The sequence below is a fragment of the Schistocerca nitens genome, chromosome 1 (genome assembly GCF_023898315.1).
Source record: "Schistocerca nitens isolate TAMUIC-IGC-003100 chromosome 1, iqSchNite1.1, whole genome shotgun sequence".
Taxonomy (NCBI): Eukaryota; Metazoa; Arthropoda; class Insecta; order Orthoptera; family Acrididae; genus Schistocerca; species Schistocerca nitens.
The window spans coordinates 791,514,805-791,539,891 of record NC_064614.1 but is presented as its reverse complement, the minus strand read 5'-3'; the positions used below and the strand labels follow the sequence as shown (position 1 = coordinate 791,539,891).

Below are 25,087 nucleotides of genomic sequence, written 5' to 3'. Positions count from 1 at the left end.
AAGGAATTGCAGAAAATTGTATCTATTGTGCATATGTTTGAAATTTGCGTATAATTTATAATACAAGTAACAAAAGGCCATCAAAATTACAAAGCCATAAATAAAGATCACTAAATAAATCTTCAAGGTTAAATAATTTTTCAATTGCGTAAATGACTTTCACATTTTTTTATAATTTGCCTGCAGACTGGAGACTGAGCAGCCAAGTCCCCATACTGTCTGCCTAGCTACACCACAAGGAGTGAATACAGTCTGATTCACCAACTTGTATCAGCCATTCCACAGTGTGCCTCTTAAACCAATAGCAATGCAGTGCTCATACATCCTGAAGGATGTTTATTTTTCACAAAAATGTTAATTTTGTATGGAATACAGAAATTAGTAATTTATATAACTAACGCACAAACACACATGAATAGAATCTACGTAAATCACTGCATGCCGCTCTACCTTACTATAGGGGAATTTGATTTTTTGGGGCTGTGATACTCATTAGGAAAGTTCACTTCCTCCAGCATGAGTGTTGCTCACTCTTTAGTTTACAGACAGATAATGGGAATAGTTTCAATGTCTGAAATAAGATTTTGAATGATTTGTTACATAGTCACATATTTTAAGTACAGTAATTATATATAACTCCTAGTTTTAAGCCATACTTATCATGTCAGCCATTGGCATAACACCTCCATATTCTTTAGGGAGGAGCTTGCGATCTATGAAGTCCAGTGTGTCTTCAACACAAGTGTATAGCTGAAAATAAATGAAATCCGTATTTACAGAAACATAAGAGACGGCATAAAATTTTGTTTATATGAATAAACTGTATTTTTTTTATATAGGAATGAAAACAACACCCACTATGAACATGTTATTGTAACATAGTGGAACATTTTTATTTTTTATCATTAACCATATTATCACTATGCCAAGGAGCAAAAGAAGAATAATCATATCATATCACCTTGATTCGTTTCTTGATCTTTTCTGTTATCAATGAAAATCCAAAGTCCAATGCATATTTCAGTGAAGGATGAATATTAAACCCATGAACTTCCTTGTGTCGCATTGGAAGGGTGCGCTGCAATAAAATATATTTATATTTTATTAATATGTGTGATACATAAAAATATAAACACTCAGCCACAGGTATCCAAACTTACCTCTCCATTTTTAACTATCCGAACAGCTTCTCGGGGTGTGAACAATGTCAAATATGGGAGGCCAACACCAGCTCCATCACCAAAGTGTACATATCCCCGCACTTGATTTTCTTCACATTCCATCAAAGTTTCCCATGCAATCCCATGAACACGACACATGTCCTCATTTGTGAATTTATATGGGTCAAACACACCTACAGGAAAAAACGTTGGTGACTTATAATCCATAGTTATCTTGTCTGTATACTTTGAATATGTCAAACGCACCCCATATTATCTGATTGTATTATGTGCAGGTTAATATCAATGAACAAAACTTAAGTGGTAACAACAGTGCTTGATTTGTGATGGATTGTACCGGTATGCTGCACTGGTACCTCTGATGGAAAAAGAAAGAGAGAGAGCTGCAGATATTGAGATGCCTATTTGGTGTGTTGTATTTACACTTTTGAAATGCTTAGAAAAGCATGACAATAATAATTTAAAAATTGTAAATTTCAAGAGCACCCCCAAAGAATGTCACAGTATCAAAACTTCATTTTTTGCATCTACAGCTACATCGATATTCCACAAGCCACAGTTCGGTGTGTGGTGGACAGTACCCTGTACCACTACTTGTCATTTCCTTTCCTGTTCCACTTGCAAGTAGAGAGAGGAAAAAACAACTGTCTGTATGCCTCCATATGAGCCCTAATTTCTTGTGTCTTATCTTCATGGTTGTTACACGCAATATGTGTTGGCAGCAGTAGAATTGTTCAGAAGTCAGCTTCAAACACCCTCAGCTGATACACGTCTACAGAGTGGCACGTTACGTGTTTACCTCTTTCTGTGTTTTCCAACTAGTACATTTATTAAATTTTGTTCCTGTTTCTCTGTTTAAGAGGTTTAATCTCGTGTTTTAGTAAGTGTAAATTCATTCAGTCTGTAGCGCAACAATTGCTCACTGAACAGCCAGCTATGAGATTATTAGCGCATCAGCATCCATTGGTAATGCATCAGGAGGGTAGCAACTTGCATATCTAGCATTTTCTGCTTTCATAGTTCACTTCCTCAGTTAGTCTTGCTAGGCAACCCATTCATCCTGTGAGTAAGCAGGTAGCCGCTCCTTCAGCAGGGTCCAAGCAGGCACATGGGAGCTCTAGTGTTTGATGTGTTATAGAGCCCCTTAGACAGATTGTGTACAGGGCTGGAAAGAAAGCCAATGTGCACTCAGTATGTCTGCCAGGTGCCTCATCCAAAAAGTGGAGGCAGCATTGCCTGTGGCTATTGAGTGTGCAGGGTGCACTCGTCTGCATATTGTGGCTCACAGTCGCACTGATGAAGATTGTCGCATGGGTTCTGAGGCAATCCCCAGTTCGTACAGGTGGCTGGCGGAGGTGGTGAGAACTGCTGGCCTCGTGCACAGGTGCAAGCAGAGCTCACAATTTGTGACCCAGAGATGATCAGAGTCCTTTGGTTTGGAACTTGGAACCGAGTGGAAGGTTTCAACCAAAAGCTTCGTTGACCCTGTGACAGTTTTGGGTGCAGATTTCTAGACTTGGGTTATCGTGTGGGGATTTGCAGGACTCCCTTGATAGGGCAGTGGTGCACTACCAAAAGGAAGCAGCTATTTGGGTAACAGGAAACTTAATGGATTGCACATGGGGGTTTTTTAGGCTCTGATGAACACTCGCCAGTCGATATGCAGCAAGGGAAGTCAACTAGCTTTCAGAATAAAGACATTTTGACTGTCACAATTTTAGCAGTAAACTGTCCAAGTATTCATCATAAAGTTCTCGAATTTACTACCCTTCAAAAAAGTTCTCGTACTCAGATTATCCTGGGAACAGAGAACCAGGTGAAACCAGAAGTGGAAAGCTCTGAGATATTTAATGAGTCATGGAACATATAACGGAAAGACAGATTAGAGGCCATAGGAGGGAGAGTGTTCATTGCTGTCGACAAAAATGTTCTCTCTATTGAGGTCAAAGATGAGTGTGACAGTGAAGTCATCTGGTCATGTATAACAGGTGAAGGTGAAACCAAGTTAATTGTTGAATGTTTTTACTTGTCACCCGATTCTCCTGCGACAGTTCTGGAGTCATTCACAGAAAGTCTACGGTCAACAGCATTTAAATACCCAGATCATGCAATACTAGTCGTAGGTGACTTTAGCATGTGGAGTACAAACTGGGGATTCATTTGAGGGGGGGGGGGGGGGGGTGTACAGACAGTCATGCAAAATACTTTTGAACACATTATCTGAAAATTGTCTTGAGCAGCTAGCCCAGCAGTCCACACACAATGGAAATATGTCAAACCTTCTAGCTACAAATAGGCCAGATCTTATTGACATTGTCAGTATAGAAATGGGGATTAGCAATCATGATGTCATTATGTTGTTGTTGTTGTTGTGGTCTTCAGTCCTGAGACTGGTTTGATGCAGCTCTCCATGCTACTCTACCCTGTGCAAGCTTCTTCATCTCCCAGTACGTACTGCAGACTACATCCTTCTGAATCTGTTTAGTGTATTCATCTGTTGGTCTCCCTCTACGATTTTTACCCTCCACGCTGCCCTCCAATACTAAACTGGTGATCCTTTGATGCCTCAGAACATGTCCTACCAACCGATCCCTTCTTCTAGTCAAGTTGTGCCACAAGCTCCTCTTCTCCCCAATCCTATTCAGTACCTCCTCATTAGTTATGTGATCTACCCATCTAATCTTCAGCATTCTTCTGTAGCACCACATTTCGAAAGCTTCTATTCTCTTCTTGTCCAAACTAGTAATCGTCCATGTTTCACTTCCATACATGGCTACACTCCATACATATACTTTCAGAAATGTCTTCCTGACACTTAAATCTATACTCGATATTAACAAATTTCTCTTCTTCAGAAACGCTTTCCTTGCCATTGCCAGTCTACATTTTACATCCTCTCTACTTTGACCATCAGTTATTTTGCTCCCCAAATAGCAAAACTCCTTTACTACTTTAAGTGTCTCATTTCCTAGTCTAATTCCCTCAGCATCACCCAACTTAATTCCACTACATTCCATTATCCTCATTTTGCTTTTGTTGATGTTCATCTTATATCCTCCTTTCAAGACACTGTCCATTCCGTTCAACTGCTCTTTCAAGTCCTTTGCTGTCTCTTGACAGAATTACAATGTCATCGGCGAACTTCAAAGTTTTTATTTCTTCTCCATGGATTTTAATACCTACTCTGAATTTTTCTTTTGTTTCCTTTACTGCTTGCTCAACATACAGATTGAACAACATCGGGGAGAGGCTACAAGCCTGTCTCACTCCCTTCCCAACCACTGCTTCCCTTTCATGTCCCTCGACTCTTATAACTGCCATCTGGTTTCTGTACAAATTGTAAATAGCCTTTCGCTCCCTGCATTTTACCCCTGCCACCTTCAGAATTTGAAAGAGAGTATTCCAGTCAACATTGTCAAAAGCTTTCTCTAAGTCTACAAATGCTAGAAACGTAGGTTTGCCTTTTCTTAATCTAGCTCCTAAAATAAGTCGTAGGGTCAGTATTGCCTCACGTGTTCCCATATTTCTATGGAATCCAAACTGATCTTCCCCAAGGTTGGCTTCTACCAGTTTTTCCATTCATCTGTAAAGAATTCGCGTTAGTATTTTGCAGCCGTGACTTATTAAACTGATAGTTTGGTAATTTTCACATCTGTCAACGCCTGCTTTCTTTGGGATTGGAATTATTATATTCTTTTTGAAGTCTGAGGGTATTTCGCCTGTCTCATACATTTTGCTCACCAGATGGTAGAGTTTTGTCAGGACTGGCTCTCCCGAGGCTGTCAGTAGTTCTGATGGAATGTTGTCTACTCCCGGGGCCTTGTTTCAACTTAGGTCTTTCAGTGCTCTATCAAACTCTTCATGCAGTATCATATCTCCCATTTCATCTTCATCTACATCCTCTTCCATTTCTACAACATTGCCCTCGGTTCCCATCTGAGCTCTTGATATTCATACAAGTTGTTCTCTTTTCTCCAAAGGTCTCTTTAATTTTCCTGTAGGCAGTATCTATCTTACCCCTAGTGAGATAAGCCTCTACATCCTTACTTTTGTCCTCTAGCCATACCTGCTTAGCCATTTTGCACTTCCTGTTGATCTCATTTTTGAGTCGTTTGTATTCCTTTTTGCCTGCTTCGTTTACTGCATTTTTATATTTCTCCTTTCCTCAATTAAATTCAATATTTCTTCTGTCACCCAAGGATTTCTACAAGCCCTCGTCTTTTTACCTACTTGATCCTCTGCTGCCTTCACTACTTCATTCCTCAAAGCTACCCATTCTTCTTCTACTGTATTTCTTTCCCCCATTCTTGTCAATTGTTCCCTTATGCTCTCCCTGAAACTCTGTACAACCTCTGGTTTAGTCAGTTTATCCAGGTCGATGTCATTATAGCAACTATGATTACGGCAGTTAATAAGTCAGTCAAGAAGGCCAGGGGAGTGTTTCTGATATTTAGAGCAGATAACCAGTTTTTAACACCTCACTTAGACAGTGAATTGGCATCACTTAATTGCAGTAAGATGGATGTAGAGGAATTATGGGCAAAGTTTAAGCAGATTGTAAATTGTGGTCTGGAGAGTTATGTGCCTAGTAAGTGGATAAAGATAGAAAAGACCCACCATGGTTTAGTAATGAAAGGGAATGCGTAAATGATGACAAGCGGAGGTTAAGAGATTTATGCGTCTTTGAAAAGATCTATGTGCGAAGCATACAACTACCACTGTCGCAACTCAGCAAAAGATATGGCAGAGAACCTGAGAAAATTCTAGTCATATGTAAAGTCGATAAGTGGGTCTAAGGCTTCCATTTAGTCCCTTGGTGGCCCATCTGGTGTGGAAATTGAAGATGGCAAAACAAAAGCTGAAGTTTTAAATTCACGTTCAAGAAATCATTCACATAGGAGAATCGTATAAACATACCATCATACAGACTCCTGTATGGATGATATAGTAATTAGCATACCTAGCATACAGAAACAGCTGGAAGATTTGAAAACAAATAAATCACTAGGTTCGGATGGAGTTCCATTTCTGATTTGCAAAGACTGCTCTACGACATTGGCTGTTTACAGAGCTTGCATTTATCATGACTCTCTCACGCAGAGCAAAGTCCCAAGCTACTGGAAAAAAGCACTGGTGACAACGCACAATTTTTAAACTACAGAAACTTCGCGCCACGTGCTCCAATTGGCTCCAGAATTGTCCTGTTGCGATGCTCTGGACAACACATGACCGTGAATGCTTTGCCTGCTGGAGATCGCGATGTATCCAAGGCGGCCCGCACGCTCGGTGGTAGTGCGCCAGCCTCCACTCTGGAGGCCTGAGGGTGAATCTGCTGGGGTCCCAACACATCCATTGTAGTTTCATGATAAGATGTACCAGGAACAAACCCATCAACAGCTGTTATTTGGCATACAGAAAGTCTTTTACAAATTGTGTCGGCCCTGAAAAGGGCCTTTTTTGTAGCTAGGATGTTGTTTACTTAAAGCAGGTGCTCGGATAGTGACCTTCTGATGCAACACAAGCTTGGTAACATCGAACGGTGTTTAGCCAAACTCTTTCAAAGATTCCTGGGATTGCCCCGATGTGATCGGTGGCATGTTGAATGGGATCCATTAATTCCTCTTCATTTCTAGGTGGTTCGTGTCCTGGTGGGTGAACTAGAACTTTGAAGAATCCCCACAGGAAAAAGGCCGGTGGCGTGAGGTCTGGTGATCACAGGGGCTATGTCTTATGAGCACCTCTGCCAATTAACCAGCCATTGAAGAGTTCATTTAAATAACTGTGCACAGTACGACTGTTGTGTGGAGGTGCCTCATCATGCTGCAACCAATTGCGTAGCCTATGTCCAGGGGAACATCTTCCAGCAGGCCAGGTAGAGTTTCTTCCAAAAGTGAAGGTAATTTGCCCTGATAAGTCAAGGAGGTAGATGGACTGGCCCAGTCAGATGGTCACCCACAGTGCCTGCCCAAATGTTGAGCAAATATGTTCCCGGTGTCTGTGGATGTACGTGACATGAGGATTTCCCCTTGCCCAGTAATGAACGTTTCGAGTGTTGTAAAGACCATCCTGATGGAGGGTGCACTCATCAGTGAACAACACAATGGTGGGGAAGTCAGGATCTCGTGCAGCCCCTCGCAGAAACCACTGGCAAAACTGTAACCTATGTTCATAATCCACCACAGGATTTAGGTCTTGGCCAGGGTGGAAACTAAATGGGTGCTGGCCATCATCCCTCAAAACATCTCAGACTAACCGACGAATGACCATCATGTCATGTCCATCATGTCAAGTACTTGTCATAGATGCTTCCTTGAAGCTCTCTTCAAATGCAGCATCCTGTCATGTTCGAGGTCTTCCTGCATCACCATAATATCCATCTAATGAGCCTGTTTAGCCAAGTTGCTGGTGAATTGCTGTAAACATTTGCGGGTAAACGTTTGTGGGTGTGGGTGGTGTCTTGCTGGGTACTGTTCCTCATACAACTGTTGAGCTTCATGCGCATTACCGTCAGCTAGTCCATAAACAAAACCATGTCTCAGTGTTCTTCAAATAAATACTGTGCCGCCATGCTTACTGTATGACTAAATCGCAGGTGACAAGTGTGTGCTCCGAAGTGAAGCTTACGTGTGAAAGAGGTGGAGACCAACAGCAAGAGCTATTCATCACATGTGTGTATCACCTTGGGGCAGTGACGGGGTGAGTGACGTTTGTATGTGCGAACCGACAACCATAGCACTGCTCATCAACTGACAAATGGCAAGGCAATCCCACGGCCAATCGAAGCACGTGATGCCAAGTTTCCATAGTTTAAGAATGGTGTGTTGTCGACCTACACATTAGTAATTTTGGTTTCTACTAGCATCAGCTATCGTGGGTTAAAATTTCGTGTCACAATTTTTTCCACCCTGTATAAGAAGGATAAAAGAATGGACCCACAAAATTACAGACCAAAATCCCTAATTCCTATTTGCTGTACAATTCTTGAAGATATTCTCTGTTCGAATATAATAAACTTTCTTGAGACTGAGAAGCTTATGTGCATAAATCAGCATGATTTTAGAAAGGATCGCTCACGCAAAACTCAGCTTGCCCTTTCTCACATTATATACTGAGGACTGTGGAGGAAGGGCAACAGGCAGATTCAATATTTCTAGATTCCTGGAAAGCATTTGACACAGAGCCCCATAACAGGCTGCTAATGAAGGTACAAGCATGTGGAATAAGTTCACATATATGGTAGTGGCTCAAAAAACTTCTTAAGTAATAGATCCCAGTTCGTTGACCTCAACAGCGAGTGTCCATGAGAGACAAGGATGTTGTCAGGAGTGCCCCAGGGAAATGTGATAAGACTGCTGCTGTATACAAATAAACGATTTGGCTGACACGGCGGGCAGCAATCTGCAGTTGTTTTCTGATGATGCCATGGTGTACAGTAAGGTGTCGAAGTTGAGTGAGTGTAGCAAGAGACAAGATGACCTATACAAAATTTCCATTTGATGTGATGAATGGCAGCTAGCCATAAATGTGGTAAAATATATGTCTGCTTGTGTCTGTATATGTGTGGATGGATATGTGTGTGTGTGCGAGTGTATACCCGTCCTTTTCTCCCCCTAAGGTAAGTCTTTCCGCTCCCGGGATTGGAATGACTCCTTACCCTCTCCCTTAAAACCCACATCCTTTTGTCTTTCCCTCTCCTTCCCTCTTTCCTGATGAGGCAACAGTTTGTTGCGAAAGCTTGAATTTTGTGTGTATGTTTGTGTTTGTTTGTGTGTCTATCGACCTGCCAGCGCTTTCATTTGGTAAGTCACATCATCTTTGTTTTTAGATATATTTTTCCCACGTGGAATGTTTCCCTCTATTATATTAAAATGTAAGTTAACATAGATGAGTAGGAAGATCAAACCTAATGTTTGGATACAGTATTACTAGCGTTCTGCTTAACACAATCAAGTTGTTTGAATACATGGGCATAACTGGCAAAGTGATATGAGGTGGAACGAGCATGTGAGAACTGTGGTAGGAAAGACGAATGGTCAGCTTTGGATTTTTGGGAGAATTTTAGGAAAGAGTTGCTCACCTGTATAGGAGACAGCATGTAAGATGCTGGCATGACCTATTCTTGAGTACTACTTATTTGTTTGGGGCCCGTTCCAGGTCAGACTGAAGGAAGACATTGAAGCAATTCAGAGGCATGCTGCTATATTTGTTACTGGTAGGTTTGAACAACAGAGATGCTTCAGGAACTCAAATGGGAATCCCTGGAGGTAAGGTGATGTTCTTTCGAGAAACACTATTGAGAAAATTTAGAGAACCAACATTAGAAGCTGACTGCCGAAGAATTCTACTGCCACCAACATACATTGCATGTCAGGACCACGAAGATAAGAAGTGAAAAATTAGGGCTCATATGGAAGCCCCTGGTGAGGTCCATCTTTGCAACCATGACACCATGCAGCGTGGTACAGATAGGTCCAACAACATGCCGAATGGACCGCTAATGATTGGCATCATGTTCTCTTCACCGATGAGTGTTGCATATGCCTTCAACCAGACAGTCGTCGGAGACATGTTTAGGACAACAATCAGGCTGAATGCCTTAGAGACACTGTTCAGTAAGTGCAACAACGTGGAGGTCCAGATGTTTTGGGGTGGCACTATGTGGGGCCAATGTACGCCACTGGTGGTCATGGAAGGCACCGTAATGGCAGTACAATACGTGAATCCATCCTCTGACCGATAGTGCAACCATATCGGCAGCATATTGATGAGGCACTCGTCTTCATGGATGGTAATTCGTGTCCCCATCATGCACATCTTGTGAATGACTTCCTTCAGGATAACGATATCGCTCGACTAGAGTGACCTGTTCTCCAGACATGAACCCTATCGGACATGCTTGAGATAGATTGAAATGGGCTGTTTATGGATGACGTGACCCACCAACCACTGTGAGGGATCTATGCCGAATCGCCATTGAGGAGTGGAACAATCTGGACCAACAGTGCCTTGATGAACTTGTCACAATGAATACAGGCATGCATCAATGCACGAGGACGTGCTACTGGGTATTAGAGGTACCAGTGTGTACAGCAGTCTGGACTACCACCTCTGAAGGTCTCACTGTGGTATAACATGCAATGTGTGGTTTTCATGAGTGATAAAATGGGCGAAAATGATGTTTTGTTGATCTCTATTCCAATTTTCTGTGCAGGTTCTGGAACTCTCGAAACCGAGGTGATACAAAACTTTTTTTGATGTATGTATTTTAGACTTAGAATCATTACTTGATTTTTTTGGATATTAATTTCTGTCCCTTAATTCAAAATGTTAATAAAGTTCAGTCTCAAACCGTACTTTGTGTTTAGAAATTAACTGATTGTATTTTGAGGACTGCAAGGCATTTATTCCATTTTAGTTTTATGTTCTGAGTCTTTTTGATATATGCAAGTACTACTATAGAAAATGTCACGCCGGCACTGCAACTCTGCAACTTGATGGGGGTGTGGGTTTGTGTAGAGAGAAATGGGCAAGCGAAAGAGGAGGTAGGGAGCAGGAAAAAAGGATGGAGGAGAGTGAGTGACAAATGGAGAAGAAAGCAGCCAGTTCACGAGATATGAATGTGGTAGGGAGGGGTGTGGGCTCGCACACTGCACAGTGACATGGAGGCATGGATTGTGATGGGGTGTCGAAAGCTAGCAAAGTTCTCAATCTCATTTATGTGCCTTTTGATGAATTCATGCTGCTGCTTTCTGATGAGTAATTACCTTTACTCCTTAAATTATATACATTCCACCAGGACTTTCCATTGCCATTTTTTTACAGCTGATCACTCATAACTGAAATCAGTCACATCATCAAGTGTTTAACAAAAATTTTTAGTGTGTTGGGAAAAGTTTGGGGATATGACAGTAGATGTCATGGGTAATGCATTGTGGAAGCCAAGCATATTTTGATTAATGTCTACCATTTTGCAGTTTTATGTTTTGCTCTGTAGCTACGGTACAGCAGTTTTATACAGCTTTATGAACAGCTTTATGAACTGCTTACCTTCGATTCCCGGCGGGGTCAGGGATTTTCTCTGCCTCGTGATGGCTGGGTGTTGTGTGCTGTCCTTAGGTTCTAGGGGACTTATGACCACAGCAGTTGAGTCCCATAGTGCTCAGAGCCATTTGAACCATTTTTTTGAACTGCTTACTTTTAATAGAACAACAGATCTTCTGAATGAAATCATTCATCCATTTCAAAGTGGAGAGAAAGGGGGAAGCTGCTGATTTCAACTAAGGGTACATTGTGATGGCCTGAAATCTCTTACATCTTACTACTGGTGGCAGTCTGTGGTGCAGCTTAAGATTGAGTACAAGTTTTGGAAGGCACAAGTATCTTACAGCACACTGTTCATCATTTACTTTAGCAAATGGGTCTTTACAGCAGATAGTTTATGGCTTCATTTATGCTGTAATACCACCAATTAAAAATAAATAAAAATACAGTAAAGTGAGTTGTGAAACACAGGTACAGGTTGCTTGGTAAGTTAAATAAAGCTTCCTGTTACGTGAGGTCACTGCAGAAGATGCTTTTTTTCCCCTGAAGAACACACAGAATGCATACATTCTTCTGATGTAGTGTTATGCTTGATTGACATTTGACTGGATCACCTGGGACCAATGGCTGCTTTATCATGCTAATGTTGTTGTCATTGTTGTTGAGCACCTAATCCCCTTGATGACTGAAATCTTCTCCAGTATATGTGACAGTTGTTCATCCTACAAGACCACAGTCAAGCATGTTTCATACCTTTGAATTCCTGGTCTCCTAGTATGCTGGATATCCAGCCTATGAGAAACAAATGTGATACCATTGAGCACTCACTCACAAACCATCTTATAATCAACAAGAACTGATTTGTATATGAAATTGTGCCATTCACAACTGGCTATGTACTAAGAACTTTCGAATACACATCTACTGTATTTCAAATCCCTTATTTGTTGAAGATTGAGAAACATGATGTTAATGTAAAATGATATGTCCTGTTTGAATGTTTTCTTTAGCCTTGCATTTGGAGAAAGAGACTAAATGTAACACAATTTTAACAAATTATTAACCTTTAAAACAATGTGTCAAATATATTTATCAGTTTCTTCAATTAGATTACAAGCCAGCTGATATGGCACACCAGCCACACAAAATAAGCTGTATTTGAATGTAAAGTCTTCTTATATATTTGGTGTCTCAAGCATAATAAGCCTTTGTCCAATAGAATGAAGCTAAGTTTGTAATATTTACCTGGACGATAAATAACAACACGACGCCCCAGTTTATCTCTTTGTGGTGTTGCAAAAACATACCTGAAATGAAAGTGGCCAAAATTAATACTATATTGCAAGAGCTTACCATTAGTAGGATTATACATTTTTACTTGTTAATCAGATGTAACTGAAAGATCATTTAAATAAATCCAACATGGCTCGTGCATGTGGATATTTCTGTAATTATTTCACTTACCCAGCAGAAATAAGATAGTCCATTCTCGGGTTGTTAATGTCTAAGTTTCGGAATGCATGCGAGAAGGTCTGGCGTAAAAGTAGATACCTCTCTAAACTTTCCTGGGCCATTGGACAACTGAATTTCTTTGTTCTCAAGAAGCGAAGTAAGAAATTAGCATCTGTGGAGGTTGAAAGATGAAAATTGTGTTCACACCACTTTGATCCATGTGCACAAATATAACTTTTTCTGTTAAGATACATGTATCACTTATACAAAACATTTATATCTATACAAACATATTATAAACTACAAATGACTTTGTTAATTTAAAGCTAGCTTCTTATCCTACAAATACAAATCTGTAGCTTGTTAGTGTAATACTGAAACAAAATTATCAAAGTATATCTATTTAGTAAGATCTGTAATGTGTACTTTCACTTGTGGATAAACTCATTTCCAGTAATAATAAAAATATAACTATCAATACTTTCCCTCCTAATACTCTGATTATGTCTCCTCCAAGTCACATATGTCTTCTTTTAAACTGATTTTAAATTCATTTGTAATCTTTGTTCTTCTCTTGAAACAAAAAATGGGAATAAATTAATATGACAGTATTTCACAGATACAATTAAAAAAGGTAAAATTAGTACACTTACCAACTGTAGGACAACGATAAAGCTGACAGCAATGCAAGCATTAAAAATGAACCTATTTTTGGCAGCTAATTATGAAAAGAAAATAAGTGTGAAGATTATGATACTAATTTTAAGTCATTCAGAAATCTTGGCTTAAGAGTCTTAGAAAAATCCTGACCATAAGGTATTGTAATGGACAAAATATTCTCTTTTAATTGCTGAATTGCATGATTACAATTTGAGTCTATGGCAATTTCTTCAGTTCAGTGTGTACATTTGTAATTTTGCCTATAACTGAAAGTTCTGAGCAAGTAGAAACATGTTGTCAAATATGTACCAGCCTTCATGAAGTAGATTAGACACTGCTCACATCAACATGTAACTGCTGAACATTAATAATTACTGCACTTATATTATACACATGCCAAAATTTATCCTATTGTCTGTGAATTCAGATGAATACCATGTGCAGGGTAATGAAGGAAAAAAAATGCAAAATGAGGGGACACTATACAGAGGATAAAACTTGCATCTGAAAAGTATGAATGTTGAACCAATCAACATATCAGATGAGCATGTGTAGAATTTTAATCTTTGACAGTTGAAATAATGTGTGAAAATAACTTCTAAAAGTTCTTTGTTACACGGCCTCCATTTACTTGGGTTGCCAAAAACTACATGCTCAAGAAATCAATAAATGTAGTTGTTGCCATTTTTAAGTACATAGTATTTTATTAGAAATGATTCTGGGAGAGATGGGACTGATCACCAGGCCACATTCTGTAATCTGCACCCTACAGCAGTAATTAGGCTGCTTATAAATGTACCATTGCATATCTGTTATAAGTTTATATCCATTATGCCTGCACCTATGACAAGAACATGAAATGACAGAGCCCAGGAAGAACCTTCTTCTGGGTACTAAGGATAGTAAAATGCATCTCTATAGCCTGGATATAAAATGTAGACTGGCAATGGCAAGGAAAGTGTTTCTGAAGAAGAGAAATTTGTTAACATCGAGTATAGATTTAAGTGTCAGGAAGACATTTCTGAAAGTATTTGTGTGGAGTGTAGCCATGTATGGAAGTGAAACAAGGACAATAAATAGTTTGGACAAGAAGAGAATAGAAGCTTTTGAAATGCGGTGCTACAGAAGAATGCTGAAGATTAGATGGGTAGATCACATAACTAACGAGGAGGTACTGAATAGGGTTGGGGACAAGAGAAGTTTGTGGCACAGCTTGACTAGAAGAAGGGATCGGTTGGTAAGACATGTTCTGAGGCATCGAGGAATCATCAATTTAGTATTGGAGGGCAGCGTGGAGGGTAAAAATCGTAGAGGGAGACCAAGAGATGAATACACTAAGCAGATTCAGAAGGATGTAGGTTGCGGTAGGTACTGGGAGATGAAGTGGCTTGCACAGGATAGAGTGGCATGGAGAGCTGCATCAAACCAGTCTCAGGACTGACGACCACAACAACAACATAGCCTCATGTTGATCCATGATGTCATGTTCACAACCTGTAATATCTTTTGTGAGTAGATGAAGAGGCATATGCAGGGAGCTGAGGATGAAAGCGTACTTCAGTACATAGGGAGGATAGACCTAGCTTCCCTCACACAATGCTGTCACTACAGCCATCCTTTCTGCTCTCTGTAGTGTGTGTGTCCTCACTGTGGACAGTGAGTTTCTGTTTCTAAGAAGAAGTCAGAAACATCACCCACGATTAACCAGGAACTACTTCGTCACTCATTCTAGTACAAAGGCAGCATATCAAAATTGTATTGTGACATTCCACAGTGGCTTCTGTAGTGCTACTGCACAACATATTGCTGACAGTGGATATATGTAAAACTCTTCTGGCCCAAAGTCTTCCCACTTCTACAGATTCGGAATTAGGCACCCCAAGGCTCAAGGTTTACTAATAGCAGAGAAGCGATACTGTGCTGGCAGCATCATGGTACTCTTTAGATAATGTAATGTTTGATCACAACTGCCTAGTCAAAGCAATGCCACCATCAAATGAGATACGTATCATTTGAAGAAAAGCTTTTAATTCATTATGATATCATATACAGCAAATATTATATCATATACCACTAATTTGATAGTAACTGGCAGTAACTGCTGACCTTTTCCTTCTTGTTTAGTATTCAGAGTTATGTACCTGGGGCAAATTTATTATACAATCTCACATCTAACATAAAGCAAGAATTGGGAATCCCAAGGAGTTCAAAAGAAAATTAAAAACATAGCTCGAGAGCTATTACATTCAAGTATTGAAAAGTTCTGTTAGCTATATGGTGAGTAGCACCTTCATTTTAAACCTGCAGGATAAGAAGTAATATGTTATAAAGAAGACTCTGTGTTTACTTTGTAGGAAACTAATTCCTTTAAAATACCTTTGTAAGCAAGCAAACATTAAGCTAAAATAGCTTAATGTATTTAATACATTTTTATAAGTTCAGATATGATAAAATCACTTTGTTTGTGAATGATGACTGAATATTAATAGGTGTCCATTGTGAAAACTGATCTGCTTACCATATTCATGTCTCGATCTCCATGTTTCTCTCCAGTACTAAATTGGTGATTCCTTGATGCTTCACAATGTGTCCTATTGACTGACCCCTTCTGCTAGTCAGGTTGTACCACAAATTTCTCTTCTCCCCAGTTCTATTCAGTACCTCCTCATTAGTTATGTGATCTACCTACCTAATCTTCAGCATTATTCTGTTGCACCAAATCTCAAAAGCTTCTATTCTCTTCTTGTCCATACTAGTTATCGTCCATGTTTCACTTCCACACATGGCTACACTCTATACCAATACTTTCAGAAAGGATGTCCTGACATTTAAATCTATACTTGATGTTACCAAATTTCTCTTCTTCAGAAATGCTTTTCTTGCCATTGCCAGTCTACATTTTATATCCTTCCTACTTTGACCATCATCTGTTATTTTACTTCCCAAATAGCAAAACTCATCTACTATTTTGAGTGTCTCATTTCCTAATCTAATTCCCTCAGCATCATCCCATTTAATTTGACTACATTCCATTATTCCCGTCTTCCTTATGTTGATGTTCATCTTATACCCTCCTTTCAAGACACTGCTCATTCCGTTCAGCTGCTCTTCCAGGTCCTTTTTTGTCTCTGACAGAATTATTTCATGGGCAAACTTCAGAGTTTTTATTTCTCCTCCATGGATTTTAATTCCTACTTCAAGTTTTTCTTTTGTTTCCTTTACTGCTTGCTCAATATACGGATCGAATAACATCGGGGATAGGCCACAACCCTGTCTGACTCCTTTCCCAACCACTGCTTTCCTTTCATGCCCCTCAACTCTTATAACTGCCATCTGGTTTCTGAACAAATTGTAAATAGCCTTTTGCTCCCCGTATTTTATCTCTGCCACCTTTAAAATTTGAACGGGCGTATTCCAGTCAACATTATCAAACACTTTCTCTAAGTCTATAAATGCTATAAACATACGTTTATCTTTCCTTAACCTATTATCTATGAGAAGTCATAGGGTCAGTATTGCCTCACATGTTCCTACATTTCTCCGGGATCCAAACTGACCTTCTCCGAGGTCGGCTTCTGCCAGTTTTTCCATTCTTCCGTAAAGGATTTTTGTTAGTATTTTGCAACCATGAGTTATTAAATTGATAGTTTGGTAATTTTCACACCTGTCAGCACCTGCTTACTTTGTAATTGGCATTACTATGTTCTTCTTGAAGTCTGTGGGTATTTCACCTGTCTCATACATCTTGCTCACCACATGGAAGAGTTTTGTCATGACTGGCTCTACCAAGTCAATCGTAGCTCTACCAGAATGTTGTCTACTCCTGGGACCTTGTTTCAACTTAAGTCTTTCAATGCTTTGTCAAATTCTTTACACAGTATCATATCTCCCTCCTCATCTTCATCTACATCCTCTTCCATTTCCGTAATATTGCCCTGAAATACATCTTCTTTGTATAGACCCTCTATATCCTCTGTCTGCCTTTCTACTTTCCCTTCTTAGCTTAGGACTGGTTTTCTATCTGAGCTCTTGATATTTCTCCAAAGGTCTCTTTAATTTTCCTGTGTGCAGTATTTGTCTTACCACAAGTGATATGTGCTTCTACATACTTATATTTGTCCTCTAGTCATCCCTTCTTAGCCATTTTGCACTTCCTGTTGATCTCATTTTCTAGACGTTTGTATTCCCTTGCACCTGTCTAATTTATTGCATTTTTATATTTTCTCCTTTTGTCGATTAAATTCAGTATCTCTTGTGTTATCCAAGGATTTCCATTAGCCCTCGTCTCTTTACCTGCTTGGTCCTCTGCTACTTTCACTAATTCATCTCTCAAAGCTACCCATTCTTCTTAAACTGTATTTCTTTCCCCTGTTCTTCTCAGTTGTTCCCTAATGCTCCCTCTGAAACTCTCTACAACCTCAGGTTCTTTTAGTTTATCCAGGTCCCATCTCCTTAAATTCTCAACTTTTTGCAATTTTTCCAGTTTTTATCTGCAGTTCACAACCAGTAAATTGTGGTCAGAGTCCACATCTGCCTTGCAAATATCTTACAATTTAAAACCTGGTTGTTAAATATCTATTTTACTGTTACGTGATCAATCTGAAATCTTCCCGTGTCTCCAGGTCTCTTACACGTATACAACCTTCTTTCATGATTCTTAAACCAAGTGTTAGCTATTAAATTATGCTCTGTGCAAAATTCTACCAGACATCTTCCTCTTTCATTCCTTTCCCCCAGGTCATATTCACCTATTACTTTTTTCCTCTCTTCCTTTTCCTGCTATTGAATTCCAGTCCCCCATGACTATTACATTTTCATCTCTCTTAACTATCTGACTGATTTCTTTTATCCCATAAAACATTTCCTCAATCTCCTCCTCATATGCAGAGCTACTTGGCATATAAACTCTTACTACTGTGATGGGTGTAGCCTTCAGTCTATCTTGGCTACAATAATGCATTCACATGCTGTTCATAGTAGCTTACTCATGTTCCTAGTTTGTTATTCAGTATTAAACCTACTCGTGCATTACCCCTATTTGACCTTGTAGTTATAGCCTTGTATTCACCTGACCAGAAGTCCTGTTCCACTTTCCACTGAACTTCACTAACTTTAACCTATCCATTTCCCTTTGTAAATTTTCTAACCTACCTGCCCGATTAAGGGATCTGACATTCCACTCTCCGGTCAAAAGAACACCAGTTTTGTTTCTCCTGATAACGACATCCTCCTGAGTAGTCCCCACCCAGAGATCTGAATGAGGGAATATCTTATCCAAGAAGATGACATCATCATTTAACCATACAGTAGAGCTGCATGCCCTGGGGAAAAATTACAGCTGTAGTTTCCCCTTACTTCCAGCCATTCGCAGTACCAGCACAGCAAGGTCATTTTGGTTAATGTTACAAGGTCAGATCAGTCAATCATCCAGACTATTGTCCTTGCAACTATTCAATAGGCTGCTGCCCTCTTCAGGAACCACGCTTGTCTGGCCTCTCAACAGATATCTCTCTATTGTGGCTGCACCTATGGTACGGATATCTGTATCACTGAGGCACGCAAGCTTCCCATACAAATGGCTAGGACCATGGTCACAGGGAGGCAACATGATATATTGAAGGCAATATGTATTATTATAGAGAGACAATGATTTTTTGCATCAGAAATTTTTTGAAAATTTCATATTGCTGCTTTAAGGTGAATTTACATAAAGAGCCAATTATGATTAAATTGACTGATTCATTATCATTATTTTAATATTTCTGCTCCAGCAACAAAGAGTTAGTTGTAGATAAGACGCCTCCAACTTATCTTGTTTATTTGATACCATTTGGTATTTTGAATTGTGAAATCTGTGAGGATGTCCTCCTTTCAATAGTTAGAAGGACTTCCTCTTGGTCCTTCCCTGGAACACTTTTGTCAAAATAAACCTGAGGTGTCCCATGACGCCATCCTCTTTGTATGCCCATACCATTTCAATAGCTTCAGTTTGAGGTTTCTTTCCAACCCCAGCTGTTTTTGGACATGTCATTCCTTATTTTTCTAATCTGGTTTAATGCAAACAAGAATTAAGGAACTTTAGTTGTGTTGCCTGGAGACAGTTCTTATTTGTTGCTTCTAGTCCATATGCTAGTGTAGGCATAAGTAAGACATATCTTTTGAACAGGCTAATCTTAGAAGGTTTTGATGATGACCCTTCCAAAGTATCTGTTGTACTGTGTAGTAGAACTTGGAAGCTTTTGTTATTCTTTCCCCAATCTCTTTCTCTGAGGAATCAATGCAACCCAGCTACAGTACTGGAAGTTATTAGCCATATCTGTCTCCAGTTCTTAAATGAAACGTCTAGAGTTTCTCTTCAACACTGAACCAACTGTCTAGGTTTTGCTGATTTTAAGACCCATTTTTGTGAATTCTGTATGACAAATATATCTAGTTTGGTTTATTCCTCCACTTCTGTCTCACCCCATACCATTACATCACTGGCAAAAACTAATACATTAGTTATTGGTCTCATTATTTTGACTGTGTCTGGGACTTAATCCATTACCAATAGTATAAAAAAAGAGGAGTAGTGAAAATCAACTTCCTTCTTGACTCCACTCCTTGTTTCCATCCAGCCTGGTTTACTATTCAGCTCTTCATTTCATCATGTGCCATCACCACCCTACTCATGCTATATTGTTATCATGAAATTTCTTATATCTGAGTCATTTTCATATATGCATGTGTGGTATATGCCCTAGTTTTTTTTAAATAAAAAAGTTACACTTTTTTTATTTTACTGCCAGTACTTCTCATACAGCCTTCTTGTGACAAAAATGAGGTCAGTATCTGATCAATGAAATCTAAAACCATGTTCCTCCCCATCCTCAATTACAGACTCAACAGGTTTCCTTATTTTGACTAGAAGGATGGTCTGATTGAGATTTAGTGGCTAACAGAGCTACATCTTTATAGATGGTGCACTTCTTACTGTCACACTTTTCGACCTGTAAGCCCAGCTACTCGTCCAAGTCGTGGGTGATGGGTAGTGGCATGAACTACGTGACTGTCTATGTGGGATTTCTTGTGCCCCGAAAAGGTAGGGCCCCATGAACCTGAAAAAGCGACGGTTAAAGGGGCTATGGTCAAGCTATGTTAGGCGAAGCTGGTCATTGGTGAAAAAGAAAGCATGCTGTCAAGACAAAAAGGAGCCTCAGATGTAAATGAATCGATCATTTGATGAAATAGTGGCTGGCTGATGTATTGTTTTCATAAAAATAGCAACAGCCTCAGTTAAAATACGGAGACAATCCATGTTTGATTCCTGATAGCGAGGAAAAGAGGAATAAGTTCAATAATTGCGAGAATATTGTCATTTGTTAAAATGTTTATACAATGTGGGCTAATGTACCATGCGCGATTACAGTGCGCTGTGAGGTAAACGTACCGAGCCGGCAGTTGACGATTCGCGGGTTGGAGGTGATCCAGGAGCGCATCTGCTGCAGCGCATGCTGCCGCGTAGCGGGGTCCTCGCGAAGCTCGACGCGCGCCAGCTCCTGTGTCTCCTTCGATAAGCGGCAGACGTACTCGTCCGCGGGACGCACCCACTCGCGAGCCATTCTGCGGAACAGCAAATCAACAATCACTACGCGTCACTCCAGGCGAGAAACAGTTGATCGCTGGCATTTTCTGTGACTGTACCAACGGTTTCCGTTTTATCTATTATAAAAAAGAAATTATTAATATATTAATTATTAATAATATTAAAACCGTAGGCATACGTGACGGGAAGCTGTATTGGGGGGAGGGGACGACAGTAACAAACTATAATCCCTCTAGAACCAAATCACGTATCCGCTACGATGCTTTCGCTTTCTTTCTATATAGTGGCAATGTTTTAATATAGTAGTGATAAAAAAGTAGTCGACTAATTCGAATCTTGATGAATCGATCTTTTTATCACGTCTCTTGAAAAAAACTACAAAAATCGACACAATCCTACATTTTTTGGTACAATTAATAAACGTAAGCGATTATCATGACAGACCGCCTCGCAAACACACAATAACTCGAAGTCAACGGCTATGTAATACTAGGTAATTCAAATTGTTTCGTCACTCAGCTGTTCGCAATACTCCTTTGTTTTCTCGTCAATGCATAGCTCAGTACTGTAAATAAATCAGTTGTAAAAATAACTTCAAAGAAGTGCAACAGTTTGAGTTTTACAGGAAGAAATATTTAATCTGAAACTCTTAGCTCAGGACAGAACCAAGTAGAGGGCACTACATATGGCTCAAGTTGGAGAGAATAGTTGACCATTAGGTTAGGTTAGTGTTGTTTAACGTCCCGTCGACAACGAGGTCATTAGAGACGGAGCGCAAGCTCGGGTTAGGGAAGGATGGGGAAGGAAATCGGCCGTGCCCTTTCAAAGGAACCATCCCGGCATTCGCCTGAAACGATTTAGGTAAATCACGGAAAACCTAAATCAGGATGGCTGGAGACGGGATTGAACCGTCGTCCTCCCGAATGCGAGTTGACCATGCATTGGATAGATACGTACCTAGTTGAACAGTTCATGGTGGGAGGGACCCTCTTATGGTATACACCCAGTGTAAAGAAACAGTCTATTACGTAGAAGGTGTAAAACAAGCATGTGACTATAGACAGAGAGGAGATGAGTGAAACGCGTTTGGCTGTAAAGAGATCAATGCGGGAAGCTTTGAAAGACAACCACAGCAGAATATCGTCAAATCACCTTTCACAAAACCTGAAGAAATTCTAGTCATGTGTAAGGGCCGTTAGTGACAGAAAAGTTAATGTCCACTTACGGTCGAGGTTGGAACTGAAATTGAGAATAGCAAAGAAAAAACAGTAATTCCTAACTCTGTTTTCAAACGTTTTTTTTACAAAGGAAACCCCAGAAGTATCGCCCAAATTTAATTCTCGTACCTCTGAAAAGAAGGGTGACATCGTGGCTTTGAGAAACAGCTGAAATAGTTAAAACTGAAGAAAGGCTCAGGGGAAGATGGAATCCTTATCAGATTTTATACCGTGCCCAAATGTAGCTGGGGTAGCCCGTCTGTTAATCATAATTTATTGTAGAGCCCCCGAACAAGAAAACATGCCCTACAGTTGGGAAAAACGCACAGATAACACCCGTCTACGAGAAGGATAGCAGAAGTGAGCCACATAACTACTGTTCAATATCTTTAGCATCCATTTGTTGTGTAATACTAGAAAATATTCTGAGTTCAAACATAATGATGTATCTCTAACAGAATGACGGCCTCCATGCCAACCAGCACGGATTTCGAAAACATCGGTCATGTGAAAACCAACTCGCACTTCAGGTAGATGCAGTATTTCTAGATTTCCGAAAAATATTTGATTCAGTACGACGTCCACGCTTATTATCAGAAGTACGATCGTATGGGATATCAAGCGAAACTTGTGACTGTAGAAGATCTGTTAAAAAAATTCCGGAACATTCGTAACTTCCCGCCAGTGGTATTTTTGAGCGAAATGCAGTTTGCATCCGTGCTGTGTTTAATGTGTAACTGCCAGAAGTTTTGTATGTCTGTTAGTTATTGTTCAGAGCTCTACGGAGAAGAACGTTGTGTCGCACATTTTGCGAATTTCGAGATGGCAGAGTTAGAGATGCAACGCATCTGCATTAAATTCTGCGTGAAACTCAGAAAGCCTTTGCAATGACACGTCAAGTGACGGTGATGAGTGCTTAAGCGTACTCGATGTTGCGAATGGTTCACACGGTTTAAAAATGGCCGGATGGAAGCTAAAGATGACACTCGTTAGGACGCCTTTCGACCTCTACCGATGACGCTTATGTCAGGCACGTCAACGAAACTGTGCATGCCAATCGAAGACTGACTGTCCGAGAGTTTGCAGAAGAATTGAACATTTCAGTTGGATCGTGTCATGAAATCCTGACAGAGCGTCTTAGAATGCATCGTGTTGCTGCCAAGTTCGTCCCACGGCTGAAGAGTCAAGACCAGGAAGACCTTCGCCTTGAAATCTGTGAAGAGCGTTTGGATCGCGCGATTGAGAACGAGATTTTCCTTAAGAGAATCGTAACTGATGATGAGACGTGGGTCTACGGTTGTGATGTTGAGACCAACGTTCATTATTCACTTTGGGTCGGGAAGGGTTCTACAAGACCAAAAAGGCTCGTCAGGTCAGGTTGTTAAGCAAGAATGAATATTGTAATCCCCAAATCCTCGAAAAATAAGCGAAAAATATACATATCCAAAAAAGCAGATAAAAATTCACTTGACGCCTTCCTGAGAGACAATCTCCACTCATTCCAAATTAATAATATATGTGTAGACCAGATGTGGCTTAAATTCAAAGAAATAGTATCGGCAGAAATTGAGAGATTTATACGAAATAAATTAACAAACGACGCAGCTGATCCTCCTTGGTACACAAAACGGGTTAGAACACTGTTGCAGAAACGACGAAACAAACATGCCAAATTTAAACAGACGCAAAATCCCCAAGATTGGCGATCTTTTACAGAATCTCGAAATTTAGCGCGGACTCCAGTGCGAGATGCTTATAACAGTTTCCACAACGAAACTTTGTCTCGAAACCTAGCAGAAAATCCAAAGCGATTCTGGTCGTAGGTGAAGTATGTTAGCGGCAAGAAACAATCAATGCCTTCTCTGCGCGATAGCAATGGAGATACTACCGAAGACATTGCTGCCAAAGCAGAGTTACTAAATACAGCCTTCCGAAATGCCTTCACAAAAGAAGACGAAGTAAATATTCCAGAATTCAAATCGAGAACAGCTGCCAACGTGAGTAACGTAGAAGTAAATATCATCGGAGTAGTGAAGCAACTTAAGTCACTCAATAAAAGCAAGTCTTCTGGTCCAGACTGTATACCAATTAGGTTCCTTTCGGAGTATGCTGATGCATTAGCTCCATACTTAACAATCATATACAACCGTTCGCTCGACGAAAGATCCGTACTCAAAGACTGGAAGGTTGCACAGGTCACACCAATATTCAAGAAAGGTAGTAGGAGTAATCCACTAAATTACAGGCCCATATTGATATGCAGCAGGATTTTAGAACATATATTGTGTTCGAACGTAATGAATTACCTCGAAGCCGGCCGAAGTGGCCGTGCGGTTAAAGGCGCTGCAGTCTGGAACCGCAAGACCGCTACGGTCGCAGGTTCGAATCCTGCCTCGGGCTTGGATGTTTGTTATGTCCTTAGGTTAGTTAGGTTTAACTAGTTCTAAGTTCTAGGGGACTAATAACCTCAGCAGTTGAGTCCCATAGTGCTCAGAGCCATTTGAACCAATTACCTCGAAGAAAACGGTCTATTGACACACAGTCAACATGGATTTAGGAAACATCGTTCTTGTGAAACACAACTAGCTCTTTACTCACATGACGTGCTGAGTGCTATTGACAAGGGATTTCAGATCGATTCCGTATTTCTGGATTTCCGGAAGGCTTTTGACACTGTACCACACAAGCGGCTCGTAGTGAAATTGCGTGCTTATGGAATATCGTCTGAGTTATGTGACTGGAATGTGATTTCCTGCCACAGAGGTGACAGTTCGTTGTAATTGACGGAAAGTCACCGAGTAAAACAGTAGTGATTTCTGGCGTTCCGCAAGGTAGTGTTATAGGCCCTTTGCTGTTCCTTATCTATATAAACGATTTGGGAGACAATCTGAGCAGCCGTCTTCGGCTGTTTGCAGATGACGCTGTCCTTTATCGACTAAAAAAGTCATCAG

At 40.2% G+C, this 25,087-nt stretch overlaps 1 protein-coding gene across 3 annotated transcripts in view; it reads right to left on the bottom strand.

Annotated features, from left to right (window-relative positions):
• LOC126262262 (alpha-tocopherol transfer protein-like) overlaps nt 1–25,087 on the bottom strand; it is a 204,173-nt gene that overhangs the window by 536 nt on the left and 178,550 nt on the right. For all 3 annotated transcript variants that reach the window (XM_049958760.1, XM_049958778.1, XM_049958770.1), the window contains exons 2-7: nt 20,764–20,936; nt 12,687–12,846; nt 12,468–12,529; nt 1,161–1,354; nt 962–1,078; nt 657–750 (exon numbers count right to left, since the gene is read on the bottom strand). In XM_049958760.1, the coding sequence (XP_049814717.1) occupies nt 657–750; nt 962–1,078; nt 1,161–1,354; nt 12,468–12,529; nt 12,687–12,846; nt 20,764–20,936 (800 nt within the window). The remainder of the gene's footprint in view (nt 1–656; nt 751–961; nt 1,079–1,160; nt 1,355–12,467; nt 12,530–12,686; nt 12,847–20,763; nt 20,937–25,087) is intronic.